General features: G+C 48.6%; 6 protein-coding genes across 6 annotated transcripts; 4 read left to right on the forward strand and 2 right to left on the reverse strand.

Annotated features, from left to right (window-relative positions):
- Positions 1-1,134: 1,134 nt before the first annotated feature.
- On the forward strand, positions 1,135-3,127 carry N7466_011279 (bromodomain-containing protein; the record flags this gene model as incomplete). Its single annotated transcript, XM_057170668.1, has 6 exons — positions 1,135-1,215; positions 1,419-1,606; positions 1,667-1,928; positions 2,006-2,519; positions 2,590-2,652; positions 2,727-3,127. 6 exons carry the CDS (start codon positions 1,135-1,137, stop codon positions 3,125-3,127), a joined length of 1,509 nt encoding a protein of 502 aa, XP_057015389.1.
- A 451-nt stretch (positions 3,128-3,578) lies between these two features.
- On the forward strand, positions 3,579-5,745 carry hscA (putative Hsp70 chaperone (HscA); the record flags this gene model as incomplete). Its single annotated transcript, XM_057170669.1, has 6 exons — positions 3,579-3,624; positions 3,684-3,734; positions 3,795-3,921; positions 3,997-4,165; positions 4,224-4,931; positions 4,996-5,745. The coding sequence occupies 6 exons, from the start codon at positions 3,579-3,581 to the stop codon at positions 5,743-5,745; spliced, it is 1,851 nt and encodes a 616-aa protein (XP_057015390.1).
- A 244-nt stretch (positions 5,746-5,989) lies between these two features.
- N7466_011281 (ribosome-recycling factor) lies at positions 5,990-6,993 on the forward strand (the record flags this gene model as incomplete). Its single annotated transcript, XM_057170670.1, has 3 exons — positions 5,990-6,062; positions 6,297-6,577; positions 6,646-6,993. The coding sequence occupies 3 exons, from the start codon at positions 5,990-5,992 to the stop codon at positions 6,991-6,993; spliced, it is 702 nt and encodes a 233-aa protein (XP_057015391.1).
- Positions 6,994-7,166: 173 nt separating this feature from the next.
- On the reverse strand, positions 7,167-8,322 carry N7466_011282 (uncharacterized protein; the record flags this gene model as incomplete). The annotated part of the gene is made up of 2 exons (XM_057170671.1): positions 7,167-8,101; positions 8,202-8,322. The coding sequence occupies 2 exons, from the start codon at positions 8,320-8,322 to the stop codon at positions 7,167-7,169; spliced, it is 1,056 nt and encodes a 351-aa protein (XP_057015392.1).
- A 206-nt stretch (positions 8,323-8,528) lies between these two features.
- On the forward strand, positions 8,529-8,759 carry N7466_011283 (CDC26 family anaphase-promoting complex subunit; the record flags this gene model as incomplete). Its single annotated transcript, XM_057170672.1, has 1 exon — positions 8,529-8,759. The coding sequence occupies one exon, from the start codon at positions 8,529-8,531 to the stop codon at positions 8,757-8,759; it is 231 nt and encodes a 76-aa protein (XP_057015393.1).
- A 756-nt stretch (positions 8,760-9,515) lies between these two features.
- On the reverse strand, positions 9,516-12,125 carry N7466_011284 (fungal specific transcription factor domain-containing protein; the record flags this gene model as incomplete). Its single annotated transcript, XM_057170673.1, has 6 exons — positions 9,516-9,837; positions 9,902-10,365; positions 10,416-10,969; positions 11,025-11,306; positions 11,371-11,712; positions 11,768-12,125. 6 exons carry the CDS (start codon positions 12,123-12,125, stop codon positions 9,516-9,518), a joined length of 2,322 nt encoding a protein of 773 aa, XP_057015394.1.
- Positions 12,126-13,707: the final 1,582 nt, after the last annotated feature.

The following is a 13,707-nucleotide window of genomic DNA, read 5'->3' on the forward strand; positions in this document are numbered from 1 at the left end:
GTTTCAGAGTCCCTTTCGAGCTGTCAAAGTAGTCTGCGGGGATCTTTTTAAGCATGTTCTTCGGAAGTTGCACATGGCGGTATTCGAACTTGTCATCCGAATATCTACTTATAAGTTAGTGCACCAGCCAAATATTGGTGATAAAGGGCGAAGATTCATGCCTTGCCGAATAATGAATAGAGTCGATAAATTCATCTAGGCGATCGCGCTCCGACTCCAGCAAGAGCCGTGGTTTCTTATTTCTTCTGACCGGATCGATATCCATTGGGAACGGAGGATATTATGAAATGAAGCGTGAGTTGAGGATATGGATTATCTGCTGTGTCTATGGCTTGTAGGTGAGTAAGTCAATGTCAAGTTCTCCGGCGCAAGGTATTCCTGAGTTTTTTTGGGGGGGGGGGGCGATATGTTGAGGATAGGGTTATCTGTTTCTCTCTGGGGTGCTTGGGAAGATTTCCTAGATTGTTGGGATATGAACTCACCGAGATAATTCAGTACCTAGAAGACAAACTGAAGATTGGAGGTTCGTGAAGTGAATATTTTGGAGACACGAACCAGTTTGTTTTGCGGGATTGCGGAAGTGCAAGAGCAGACGGAGATGGAGGGGAAGCGTTGTGGCCTGAGGCGTCAAACTCCGATTGTTCCCCAGGCAGCATATTCCCAGATTAGGTCTAGCTCATACTCTCTGTATTTGATCCCCGTTATTTTGCTTCTTTGCTATTTTTGCCCGGTTGGGTAGGTGGATAATAACGTAGAATATCTGAAAACCTGGACTTCTTTAATTATGCTGAAACGGTTTTGAGACATTCATCTATTGATTCACAATTGACTTGCAAAGAACCACAAAAGAGACATAAGGGCGGGAGGAGAGAATCATTAGTGACCATCATCATCGCTGTATTTATTTTTTTATTCACAGTCAATACGCTGACGCGCCAAATACCACTTACCTAAGACGGCGGGTCCCTTCGGACGATCGCAGCGCGTCTGCACACGTCGAGGTATGAATATCTGGGGCATCCTTTAGTTCTCTTATTTTTCGATTTATTTTTCGATTTATTTTTCGATTTGCTTTTCGAGTTGCGTTATATTCCTCACGAGAGTCTCATTCTAACAATCTACCCCACCTCTGAGATGAGTACCAAACGGCGCGTGGCGACCACAATAGCTTCCCCCGAACTGAAGTTGCGCAGTCAGAAGCGTCGCAAATTATCCGTAAGTCACCTTGATGTCAACAATTCCCGACTGCTGTTATCTACTGTCTTAAAGAGGATGCATTCGCGACATGATACTCGTGATAAGCACTGTGTCCTTGCCACATGGAATGCTCTTTCTTTCATCTATGCTGGTGGCCTGACTCAAGTCGCGACTAGCTGCGCTTCTTATCGCGATGGGTGACTAACTATATTCTCTGCCAGGATGATGATGTCGTGGATCCCGAAGAATCGAACCGTGAATCCTCTGAGCCAGTAGACGAGGCCGAAGCAGACGCTAGCTCCATATCGCAGAATGACGAGGATGAACCCGAGGTGGATTTTGAGGGTGATAGCCTTCAAACAGCCCAAGATAAGATCCTGTTGGAACTATTCAGACTCAAGGATTCCGAGTAAGACCCTGCATGGCCGAGGCTATTAAATTGACTCAAGACTTACCAAGCACTCTGTAGTGGCGAAGAGGTAGCTTATCCGTTTGTCGGCAAACCAGACCGCAACAAGTATCGGGATTATTATGAAGTCATTCACCACCCGGTCTCATTGCGAAGCATCCAAAAAAAAGTGCGCGGCACCGACGGAAGAAAGAAGGGCACCAAAATGACTGCCTTTCCTTCGTGGCTCTCTTTTGAAGAGGAGGTCAGCTACCTTTGGCGAAATGCGCGAGAGTACAACGAGGATGGTAGCGAGATTTCCCTTCTTGCGGGTGTGCTGGAAGTAAGTGTCTCCCCAGAACTTAGAACCTTTCCCTTCTGCTATTTAAGGAAGGTTTAACGAGACTGACAACCGACCAGGATTATTTTCAACAGCGCGTGGCAGAGGCCAAGAAGCTTGTTCCGGATCCCATTCAGGTAGATGGCCACCCCGATTTATCTCGCATCAAGCTGAAAATAGCCTCAAAAATTCCGGAGCTGGGGCCGCAGAGGTTAACCTTGAAGATGGCTGGACAGGTCTTCGAAACACCAAGAGACGATAAAGCGTTGTCTGGGGTCACCGTCGATAGCGATTCTCTAAAAAGACAACAAGAGCTAGTTCGCACTGGGTCCACAAGCCAAGAAATTGACGCACACATGTCACCTCGGACGAGATCTCTTCGCAGAAATTTTGGAAGCCCCAAATCCAGTGCGGCTACCACCCCATCGGCATCTGAGCTACCACAGAGTCTGTCGAATGGCCGAGACAGGGACACAAGTGGTGCCATCAAAGATGAAACACCCTTGACATCATTTCAACGAACAGAGATACGTTCTTCCGCCGGTCCACATGGCAGTTCCTTAGACTCCACAGGTGGAGTGCCCTTCCAAGATGGTATGACATGGCTGGTCAATAATTGAAATTTGGATTAAAAGCAAAGGTTTAGATGCTGACATATTACCAGCCATGATACATCCACCTCCCGAGATATCACCTATGGACTCGCTTTGGAGACGACCAGGTCAAGGTAGAGTCTAATTTCCCTGCCTTCCCCCTGAATTGCTTTCTTTTGTGATTACAACTCGCTGACCAAGAACCCAGATGTTAATTCAGCACTTATTCGGAACGTTCAAATCCTCACGCATCCCTCGTTATCTTTAAACGATGACTTTTGCTTGGACATCCCTCCATCACCCAAAGTGTCACAACAAACTATCACTATTCCTCTACCACCCTCCCATCATTTGTTGACAGTCAAACCCACATTAACGACTGGCACAGTGCAACGGCAGGTAAAGATTGTTGCCCTAATGGGCATGCAACGCCTTCATTCGACTGGAGATGAATCTGCGCTGGCGTATGATATTCAGTTACATCCAGGCACCACTAAGGTCGAATTGGAAGCCATTGCGGGACCAGCCAGGGGAGCTGCTAAATCTGGCCCTCCTGGCTCTGAGGTGGATTATGAACGGGTCACCATCTTCTTTAATTTATTACGATAATTAGCGGATTTATAGGCCAATATCACGATGGGTATAGGATCTGCTTGTCCATATATTAGAACCATTGGTCATTTTGATCTTCATCTTCATACGCATCTTTATTTTTTTACTTCTATTTTCTATTTTCTATTTTCTATTTGCGATTTTCTTTGTTTTTCTAAATCTTTTTTTTTTTTTTACATTTATGTTTTGTAATCTCTTATACCCTGGATTTTATATGCCCCAGTGCCCGTTTACTTGCTTGGGGCATATGTGAACGGGTAAAAAGTTCAGGTGATCAGTGATCAGTCATCTTCGGCTCTTCCCACACCACGTGATACACCGCCACCGCAAAGTTTTCTGCCCTACCCATATGTGGGCAATTTGCTTTTATAAAAAAAAATTTCGACCCGTCCAAACCCCTCTTTCCCACCTTTTTCCATTCCTCCAAATCTACCACCCAAAAATCACAATGGCGGACCTTCCGGTGTACGATGGAGCGATCGGTATCGATCTTGGTATGGCTCATGCAAAAATCCCACAAATCTCAATTTCCCCTCTAACGAAATATGTATAGGCACCACCTACTCTTGCGTTGCCAACTACGAGGGCACCAATGTCGAGATCAGTGCGTCCCTCCTTCCGAAATCCCTGAGATAACTGTGCATACTGACTGAGGATAATTCAGTCGCCAACGACCAGGGTAGCTACACCACCCCGTCTTTCGTTTCCTTCACTGAGAAGGAGCGTTTGATTGGTGAGGCCGCCAAGAACCAGGCTGCTATGAACCCTACCAACACCATCTTCGACATCAAGTGAGTCTTGACTGTTTATCAGAATCCCTCCCACTTTCTTCTTTAGTATAATTTGATCTGACTGAAATTGGAAAGGCGTCTGATTGGTCGTCGTTTCGATGACCCCATTGTCAAGAAGGATGTTGAGTCCTGGCCCTTCAAGGTTGTCGAGCAGGGTGCCAGCCAGCCTGCCGTCGAGGTTCAGTACCTCGGTGAGAGCAAGACCTTCACCCCCCAGGAGATCTCCTCCATGGTCCTCATGAAGGTAAGAAATGATTATCATCTAGAATATTTACGGTCATTTTGCTCACAATTGAGAATAGATGAAGGAAGTTGCCGAGACCAAGCTCGGCAAGAAGGTTGAGAAGGCCGTCATCACTGTGCCCGCTTACTTCAACGACAACCAGCGTCAGGCTACCAAGGATGCCGGTGCCATTGCCGGCCTGAACGTTCTCCGTATCATCAACGAGCCCACCGCTGCTGCTATCGCCTACGGTCTGGGTTCCGGAAAGTCCGACAAGGAGCGCAACGTCCTGATCTACGATCTGGGTGGTGGTACTTTCGATGTCTCCCTTCTGAACATCCAGGGTGGTGTTTTCACCGTCAAGGCTACTGCTGGTGACACTCACCTTGGTGGTCAGGACTTCGACACCAACCTGCTTGACTTCTTCAAGAAGGAGTTCCAGCGCAAGACCGGCAAGGACCTCTCCGGTGACGCCCGTGCCCTTCGTCGCCTGCGTACTGCTTGCGAGCGTGCTAAGCGTACCCTGTCCAACGCCACCCAGACTACCGTTGAGATCGACTCTCTCTTCGATGGCGAGGACTTCAACACTTCCATCACCCGTGCCCGTTTCGAGGACCTTAACGCCAAGGCCTTCTCTGGCACCCTTGACCCCGTTCAGCAGGTCCTCAAGGACTCTGGTATGGAGAAGAAGAAGGTTGACGAGATCGTCCTTGTTGGTGGTTCTACCCGTATTCCCCGTATCCAGAAGCTCCTGAGCGACTTCTTCGACGGCAAGCAGCTCGAGAAGGTAACCTACTCCCCCGTCTCTTTATCTTGAAAGTTTTCTCAGTCGCTAATTTATTATTTTACAGAGCATCAACCCTGATGAGGCCGTTGCCTACGGTGCCGCCGTCCAGGCCGGTATCCTCTCCGGAAAGGCCACCTCCGCTGAGACCCAGGACCTTCTCCTCCTCGACGTTGTCCCCCTTTCCCTCGGTGTTGCCATGGAGGGTAACATCTTCGCCCCTGTCGTCAACCGTGGCCAGACTGTCCCCACCATCAAGAAGCGTACCTTCACCACTGTTGTTGACAACCAGAGCACTGTTCAGTTCCCCGTCTACCAGGGTGAGCGTACCAACTGTGCCGACAACACCTCCCTGGGCGAGTTCACCCTTGCTCCTCTCCCTCCTATGCGTGCCGGTGAGGCTGCTTTGGAGTGTGTCTTCGAGGTCGACGTCAACGGTATCTTGAAGGTCACCGCCACTGAGAAGACCTCTGGCCGTTCCGCCAACATCACCATCTCCAACGCTGTCGGCAAGCTCTCCAGCTACGAGATCGACCAGATGGTTGAGGATGCTGCCAAGTTCAAGTCCAGCGACGAGGCTTTCACCAAGAAGTTCGAGTCCCGCCAGCAGCTTGAGTCTTACATCTCCCGCGTTGAGGAGATTGTCTCCGACCCTGGTATGTCCATGAAGCTCAAGCGTGGCAACAAGGAGAAGATCGAGTCTGCTCTCAGTGACGCTATGGCCCAGTTGGAGATTGAGGACTCCACCCCCGAGGACCTCAAGAAGAAGGAGCTGGCCCTCAAGCGCCTGATCACCAAGGCCATGGCCACCCGCTAAATTTAATCGATGAACATCGGATGGTCAACACTTGTCTATTCCTCCATGTCTCCGGATAGCGTCTGGAGGAGAATCTGCGCCGTATAGATCATAGGCGGTGGGACATTCATGTTGGCCCATGTTTTGGTGTTTAAAGCCGGGCAGACTTTGGGCGCAGTGATTTTTTCTTTTATTATTTGTCTTTTTTTTTTCACTTTGAAAAAGTATGCTTTTTATGTAGACGAAGATCGACGTTGCAAATTTAATGTGTGACGAATCTGTGTTCTGGAATTACATTGTGATTGAGAGTGTATTCATTGTTCTTGGAGTTATTCACAGTACGCAGTAGTAGTAGTTACTAGGTAGTTGCGGGTATTCTGACCAGCCAAACTTTTCTTCTCCTTCACACTTCTTCCACCTCCACAATGTATCGTACCCTCCGTTTATCTTTCGCCTTTTCCCGGCAACAGATGATTAGAAATCCTCGAGTTTCAAGTCCCCAGCCGTTACGCTCTTCCCTTTCCCCCCGTGCCGGAACTTTGCGTGTTCACCTACCTTGTATAAAAAAAAAGACAAGGCAAAGAAAGCCCCGGTAGACACAGAAGCCAATCCCGTGGCTTTGGAGGATCCTTCCGATCTATCCCAACTTCAGGTTGGCATCTCAACAGCTGTTGCTCGCCTGAAAGATGACCTGTCGAAGCTTCGCGCCGGTGGGCGATTCAACACTGCATCGCTCGAAGGGTTGAAAGTCCAATTGAGCAAAGACAGTCATGAATTTGTCAAATTACGTGATTTGGCTCAAGTTGTTCCCAAAGGAGGACGCATGGTGACGATATTGATAGCTGAAGAAGAGGTGAGTTGGGATTTCCTTGAGGGTTAACGTCACTGAGTTTCGCTAAAATTCCCGTCTTGCTTATACAGCATATCAAACCGGTCACATCAGCGATTGTTTCTTCGAATATGTCCTTGACTCCGCAACCAGACCCCCATAACGCTCTTCAACTCAACCTTCCGATCCCACCACCGACCAAGGAAACTCGGGACCAAAGTGTCCAAGCGGCCAAGCAGGCCTTTGAGAAAGCCGCAAGCATGGTCCGGGACTCCAGAGGGGCTATGCACAAGCGTTTGCAAGATTTGCAGAAGAAGAAATTGGCTCGACCGGACGATGTTCGTAAGGCTCATGACCAGATGGAAAAGACGACCGACAAAGGCCAGAAGGAAGTCAAGGATCTATTTGACGCGGCTAGAAAGACATTGGAGCAAATATAAGAATGCTGCTGCATTTGTAATATAGTCATATTTGTAATTCTAGATACAGGAGCGTGGCAAAAAGTGCCACAAAACCTCCATGAGGAGATGGGAAAGCAGAAAAGGAACAAAAAGCGCCAAGATAATTCAGCCAATATAGTACAGACCACTTGCATTTCTCAACTTGCAATTTCTCAACGCTTGACCCGACTGGAGGCCAGTAAGGATTCGACTTTGGCCAAGAACTGTGGCCTCTTGCCCGCAGTCTGGTATGTTCCATTGTTGCGGAGATTCTTTGCTACCTCGCCGAGAACAGCAGGTTGGCCCTGAGCAATCTCCACGCCGGGGTACTTCCCAAGGGCATATGTTTCCAGTAAGATCTTGGAGTCTTGTGTGTTAATGGCACTGAACTCGATATTACGAGGCTCCACAAGATCTCCCTTTTGCTGGGAGATTTTATCTGCGCGAGCCTGGGCCAGTCGCTTGACCTCCTCCAAGGCCTCCATCTTTTCTGCCTCGCTATGAAACAAGACATTTTGGCCCTTCCAAATTCGTCGACCTAGTTCGTAGGGAGGGACATAACCATTCGGGAAGCGGCCACTCAGACTGGTGATTTTTTCTAGAACTGCAGCCGATTGAGCGTTGATATCGGTTGGAAGAGAAGGCCATGTCTGTTGGAGCGTAGAGAAATCGATCTCCCGAGGCTCGTAGCGAACCGGCGTCGGCCGAGCCTTAATCACTTGCTCTTGTTCGATCTTTTCGATACCAGCAGCATTCACATCCTCGCCATCATCTGCTTCCGCCTTCCTTGAGGTTCTAGTTCGCGTTTTCCGTAGACCTTTCTTAGGCGCAGGCTTGAATTTGCCCTGGGGTTGATTTCCACCTCGAGCAGTGCGAAGCCGGGGGTTACGAATGATCTTGGATTGCTCACCACCAGCTTTTGGCGCAGCGAATGCTCTCGCATCTAGAGCTCTGGCGGGGCGAGGTCTGTTCTGCGGTCCGGATCCTGGAGGCTTGTTCGAAGGGCGAGGTTTGTTCTGCGGCCCGGATCCTGGAGGCTTGTTCGAAGGGCGAGGCTTGTTCGGAGGAGTCGTGGGGAGCTTTGGCTTCGACGCAGGTTTGGCTGTCTCTTCAAAATCAAAGTTAGTTCCAAGTGTACCGAAACTCCCCAAGAACAATTTCTGTATATCTATGCAATCGCAAATTTCAAAGGTTGCCGAAGAACATACGCGGTGGTTGACTGTCGCCATCCACGGCGACAGTACGAGAAACAGAGAAGTGGCGAATGGGGGTATTCCACCCCAGACGCACTCTATTGCATTGGCGAGTGAATTGCCTAAGTGGAATCATGGTGCAATGGCTTGGACGCTGTGGTGGGAAAAAGCCAAAACCGACGGGGAAAAGGTTCGGGAACTTGAGACCTTTCCAGGGTCACGTGGGTGGTAGTCTACGCGCGCTATCTTTCTCTCTCTCCCCTCCCCCCTCTCTTCCTCTTCTATGACACTCTCACGCAGCTTGTCTCAGTGCCAAAAATTTAAACGTTATTGAAGTCAAAAATGTTGCGCCGAAAGCCTACTGCGATCACAGTCACATCGGAGGACATCGCCGCTTTTGAAGAGGCGAGGCTTCGCCAATTAGAGGAGAATAAACACCCCGAGCAAGGGAAAGGAAACAACTCCAACTCCAACAAATATGATCCGAATGATGAGTTGAAGCCTCTTCCAGGTGATAAGGCCCGAATTGTTCGATCCCGTGAAGAAAGAATTGGCATTGGCCGACAAGGTTGACAAGACAGCCTACGTGAATCAGCTACATCCTACATTCACAACTGCTGGTCTTAACCCCCTTGCGATCCTCGCATTCTGAACCCCATCGCTTTAAGAACCTCTAACAACAATAACTACAACACCACCACCAACAACAACAATAACGCCTCGCGAGACATACCCTGATGGGCACCTTGCTCTTATTCTTGACCCTGTCCACTGCACGGAATCAGAGCCGACAAGGAGCCCAGACTTCAACATACTTATCAGATTCCCTTCCCTCTTTCTAACGACAAGCTCCCATTCAAAATATGAAACCACTTGATCGTCAAAGTGAGGATGGAAGGAAGGAAGGGGATTTCTACGTGTGGGGCTTTGAGAGAACTTGTTGGACATGTCATCGGAGCCACAATTCCAAAATTGGTTGGTATTCAGACATAACCCATTCAACAAGGCTTTTGAAGCCATAGCTTGTTATGATGTACAAAGAATTTTTGTGTATTCAATCGTCATTTCAATCCACAATGTCTTCGCCGAGGTCATCTTTACCGATAGTTCATTCCGAATCCCAGAGCCATAGTCCAGTGCCAGTACTTGTCCCGTGTGTAGAAGGAGAGGTGGTAAAAGACGAAGAAGAAAAAAGAAGAAAAGGAAGACTCTGAATGCGCGAAAGACTGGAGGGGGAATCAAGAAGAGGAAAGGAGATATTCGTTCAACACAGTAATGCTTCGGTCAATGATGGGCAATGGTTATGAAACGTGGAAGAGAGAAGTGGGACTACCCACGTTGACGTTTGACCATGTTGTCGGCATCCATGTCAACTGAATAATTCCATCGTCGCTTTAGGCCTTGGGGATCATATACGCTTGCCACACTCTGTTGCCAATCACGAGCGCTGAACACGATCGGGGGTGCTTGGAATTGAGGCGGAGAGACTGACTGTGTCGGGGGGAGGGTCACCTTGGACGGCGAGTCGTACTGGATTGGGTACTGGTGATTTACCATGTTTGACATAGGTTGAGCTGGGTTACTCATCTGCATCGGGGGAGAGTTGGCGCTGACGGTAGAGGGATTTACGGAGAAGGCCATATCCCATTGACTGATAGGTTCACTAGGTTAGGGAAGGCATACTTTTAAGTTGCAGGAAGACTTTGGTCACTTACTTGATGATTCGGGTCGGGTCCCAGGTGTTTTCGTCAACTAAAGGCTGGTCGAGGGGGTGGGTGGTCGGTGGTTGATGGGGAACCATGCCAAGGGATTGCAACTGGGAGGATGTGTCGGACTTGGAGTCTTCAGCACCAGCGGAAATCGGAGGAGTAATGGGATGTGTGTTAAAACCCACTCTGGATTGGACATGACTTGACACTTGGCCAAGGTGCGGGTGATAATGCGCATCCATTGGCGGGCTAGGTTGATAGCCTTCCGAGGGACTGCCATATGGGAAGCTTGGCTTAAGCTCAAAGGACCGATTGGTATCAGCGGAGAAGGCCAGCCTTAAAGAATCAATCTGTGCTTGAATTTCCGGCATAGGCCAGGCAGTAGAGCATCGCTCAAGAATACGCATGTGGCGGGTGAAGAATTCCCGAGCATCTGAGTTGAATTCGGGATCGGGAGAGGTGATTGCGACCTAAAGATATCAGAAATAGCTTCGGTCAGATTGCTGTATAAAAGACTTACCAGGTGAAGCATGGTACATGTGAGAATACAATAAATGGCGAAGTTGATCCCCCGCTGCATATACAACAAACCAGATAGTCCAAATCGGTCCAAAATGGCCTCTTGTAAGCGACAAAGGCTCTTAGCCGATGAATAGCACAAGGAGAAGTGTATTTTCCACTCGCCCCCCGCGGCAAAAGATTGAGACGCCTGAAGCTGTGGTCGGTGGAGCAGAATGATCGCCAGATGACAATGAGAATGCATATTGCCCACAAAATGAGAGGGGAGCCACGGAGGAGAGCCATCAGGCGGATAATTGACCTGTAAATCGGGTGGCAGATTGCCAAGCCAATCGGCGAAAAGGGGGTTCTTCTGCACGAACCGAGGATCGGCACCCCAATCTTTTTGCTTTTTGACCTTGTGATAAATATCTGTGATGATGCGAATATGGTGTGCGTTGCGAACAAAGTAGGCATATTGTCGTGAGCGATCAGTCTCATAGGCATCCAGGCCCCTGATGTCTAAAGACGGACGCATGTCCACGGTCAAGGGGTCTACACCATAATCCGAACGACCTGAGCATATCACGTTAGAAACAAGGTAAAGAACAATTGGCTGACTGATACTTACCCTGAGGTGCTCCAATCATCACCTCTACCACCAGAAGAGCCTGCCATATACGAGTTTGAATTAAACATTCGATTGGGCTCAGGTCACAAGGTCGTCCTTCCGCGTGATTACTATAATGTTCGTGGATATCCAAATCTTTAGCCATTGAGACTATTGTTTTGACAGTCTGCCAAGACCGGTAATAATATCCTTTCTTAGGTAACGACTCCCGGGCTTTCAGGAGGAGAAGCATGGCCTGGATTGTGCTGACACGTGGAACATCCATGAAACTCGATTCATGTCCTGCGAGGGGGGCGTAGTCAGCAAAAAGAGTTATGATTCTATGTAAGTTCTCCGACAAACTCACTGTTTGCTAGCGCAAGCCACTGTGCACCCTCCGCAGGCTCCTCTGATAATCGTCCAGCACAGGCAAACAGGGCTTCAAGGAGAAGGGGAGAGATAGAGCGCCGATCATTTTGCCATTGATAGTAGAAATGGGCCCTTGGTATGACAGGCACATAAGGGTGAATCTCATCAAAGTAAATTTTGAAATAGTCCATCACATCCTCATCTGTAGGCATGAGCTCTGGAGGAATTCGAATTGTGGCACCTGCACCTGTGCTAAGCGGCGGTAACCTTTCTTCCGTGTCATCTTGAACAGGTGCATCAGGCTCAATGCGATCCGTTCGTTGTCTTCGGATATAAGGGGCTTAACAATATTAGCGTTTTCAAGTGATTGAATCTTTAAAAAAGCGACTTCATACCGATGCCCGACTCGTCAATTTTCAGTTCACCTAAAACCTCACTGAGGTTCTCCGCTGTGGATGACTCAGTATCTACGAAAACTGCCCGATCTGTCGTCCCGATGGACGATGGCTGGGTCCCCGGGTATATTGAAGCCTGTTGATAGCTTTGAGGTGGTATAACCATGGGAGATGATCGCATGTCGTTGTACATTCCAGATTGACCAGGAGGAACGAACTGGGAGTATATACCCATCCCATCATAATTAGGCAGCCCCCCGAGGGAGGCTTGATTGCCATCTCTGTAGCCTGGAGATACCGAGAATGAATGGTGAGAAGCCTCTTGACCAGAGCTACTCCCCGTCTCGGTGGGATCCATGTCGTGGCCCTCTGGGCCAAATTCCCCTTCCTGTCCGATTGTCGGAGGAACACAGATCAATTTCAATCTAGTGCATGCCGAACATGGCCAGGTATTTGTTGTTGCAGCATCACATTTGATCTTTCTTTTTCGGCAGCCATTGCACGCTCGCATTACTGCTTCAGGTTAACTCGAAAACAGGCTCACAAGACGAATGATACGCTTTACCTTTTAACCTCTTGTGACGATTATGCTCATCAACAAACACGTAATCTATATCAGGACCAGATCAACATCTATTCAATATTGGCCTTTTTTTTTGGTATGCCGGGATTCGGGAAGAATATACTTTTCTGGCCCTCTCGGGGAGGCCCCGTCGGAGGTGCAAATGAGTAGCCCTGCATTTCGAATAAATCTTTTTTTTTTGTTCTTTTTCTTTAAAACAAAAAACCTCTTTCCTTTTCACCCTCTCTTTATTTCTCCACTTGTTGCCTTTTTGGAGATTATTTCCCAGTGATTTCAGAGGGGAAATGGGATGTGGTAGGATTATCCGCCAGGACCGGCCGCGGGATTCGAAAGTTAGAGAAAGAGAGAGAGAGAGAGAGAGAGAGAGAGAGAGAGAGAGAGAGAAAAGCGGATTACACAACAGAACGGGCTCTCTGGAAGATGACCGTGTCTTGTAGTTGAGTCCAGTACAGGTTCAAGGGTGGTATTAGGCGACGCGATTGGTAGGGTATAGCGCAACGTTGTTGCGCCGGCACGTCGATCAACGCACAACTTCAAAGACTTGCGACAGCTTCCACACAACCAGGAAGATTTTCCCCCCGAGTAAAATTGGGGTGCTCGTTAGGAGCCGAAGGTGTCGCAAAGGTCTCCAAAAAAATCGTTCAATCGGCACAGGGATGCGAATGCTTGAAGCAATTGTTCAGGTTAGACGGCGAGATATGCGATCGCATCATGCAGAACCGAGGCCCAGGGGAAAGTTCAAGCTTACAGCAGACACGCTCAAAGCATCATGAAGCATCAAGGTGGAGACATCAGGGGCGCATTTGAAGGGAGGGGGAGAACAGATTGGAAAAGGGCGGAGAGGAAAGCTGAGAGGGGTGCCAAGGTGGTGATGAACATCCAATAGCGCCCGCGTAGTGGATTCGGTGGGTGGAGGCGGACGATCCGGATTCTTGCCTCCTGGAAAATTACTGCGTATGTAGGCGGTAACGGTATTGATGACTAACCTTTACGGTTAAATCCAGCCTTGGAATATACATGAATACACAATATGAGTACTATGATCAACGCCAAGTCCAGTCTTCGAGTCTTGAATAGTTCAATATCGCTTGACCTTTGTATATATAACCTCGGAAGCTTGAAACTTGGACATTCGGAAAACTTATACCTACTACGGAGTGCCTAGGTAGTAAGCGTACGATCATGTATCCGTAATGTATCTGCGTAAACAGCACTACAGCCTGCCTAGTACATACGTTCAAATGTTGTGCTTCGAGGAACAATGAAAACCCACGACAAAAGCACACAAGGAAAAAGAAAAGAGGATAAAGAAAAACCTCGGAAAAACCACGGAACAGTGTACATGTCTCCACATTAG

The sequence above is a fragment of the Penicillium verhagenii genome, assembly GCF_028828195.1.
Source record: "Penicillium verhagenii strain IBT 33310 chromosome Unknown utg000013l_segment0_segment0, whole genome shotgun sequence".
In the NCBI taxonomy this organism is placed as follows: domain Eukaryota; kingdom Fungi; phylum Ascomycota; class Eurotiomycetes; order Eurotiales; family Aspergillaceae; genus Penicillium; species Penicillium verhagenii.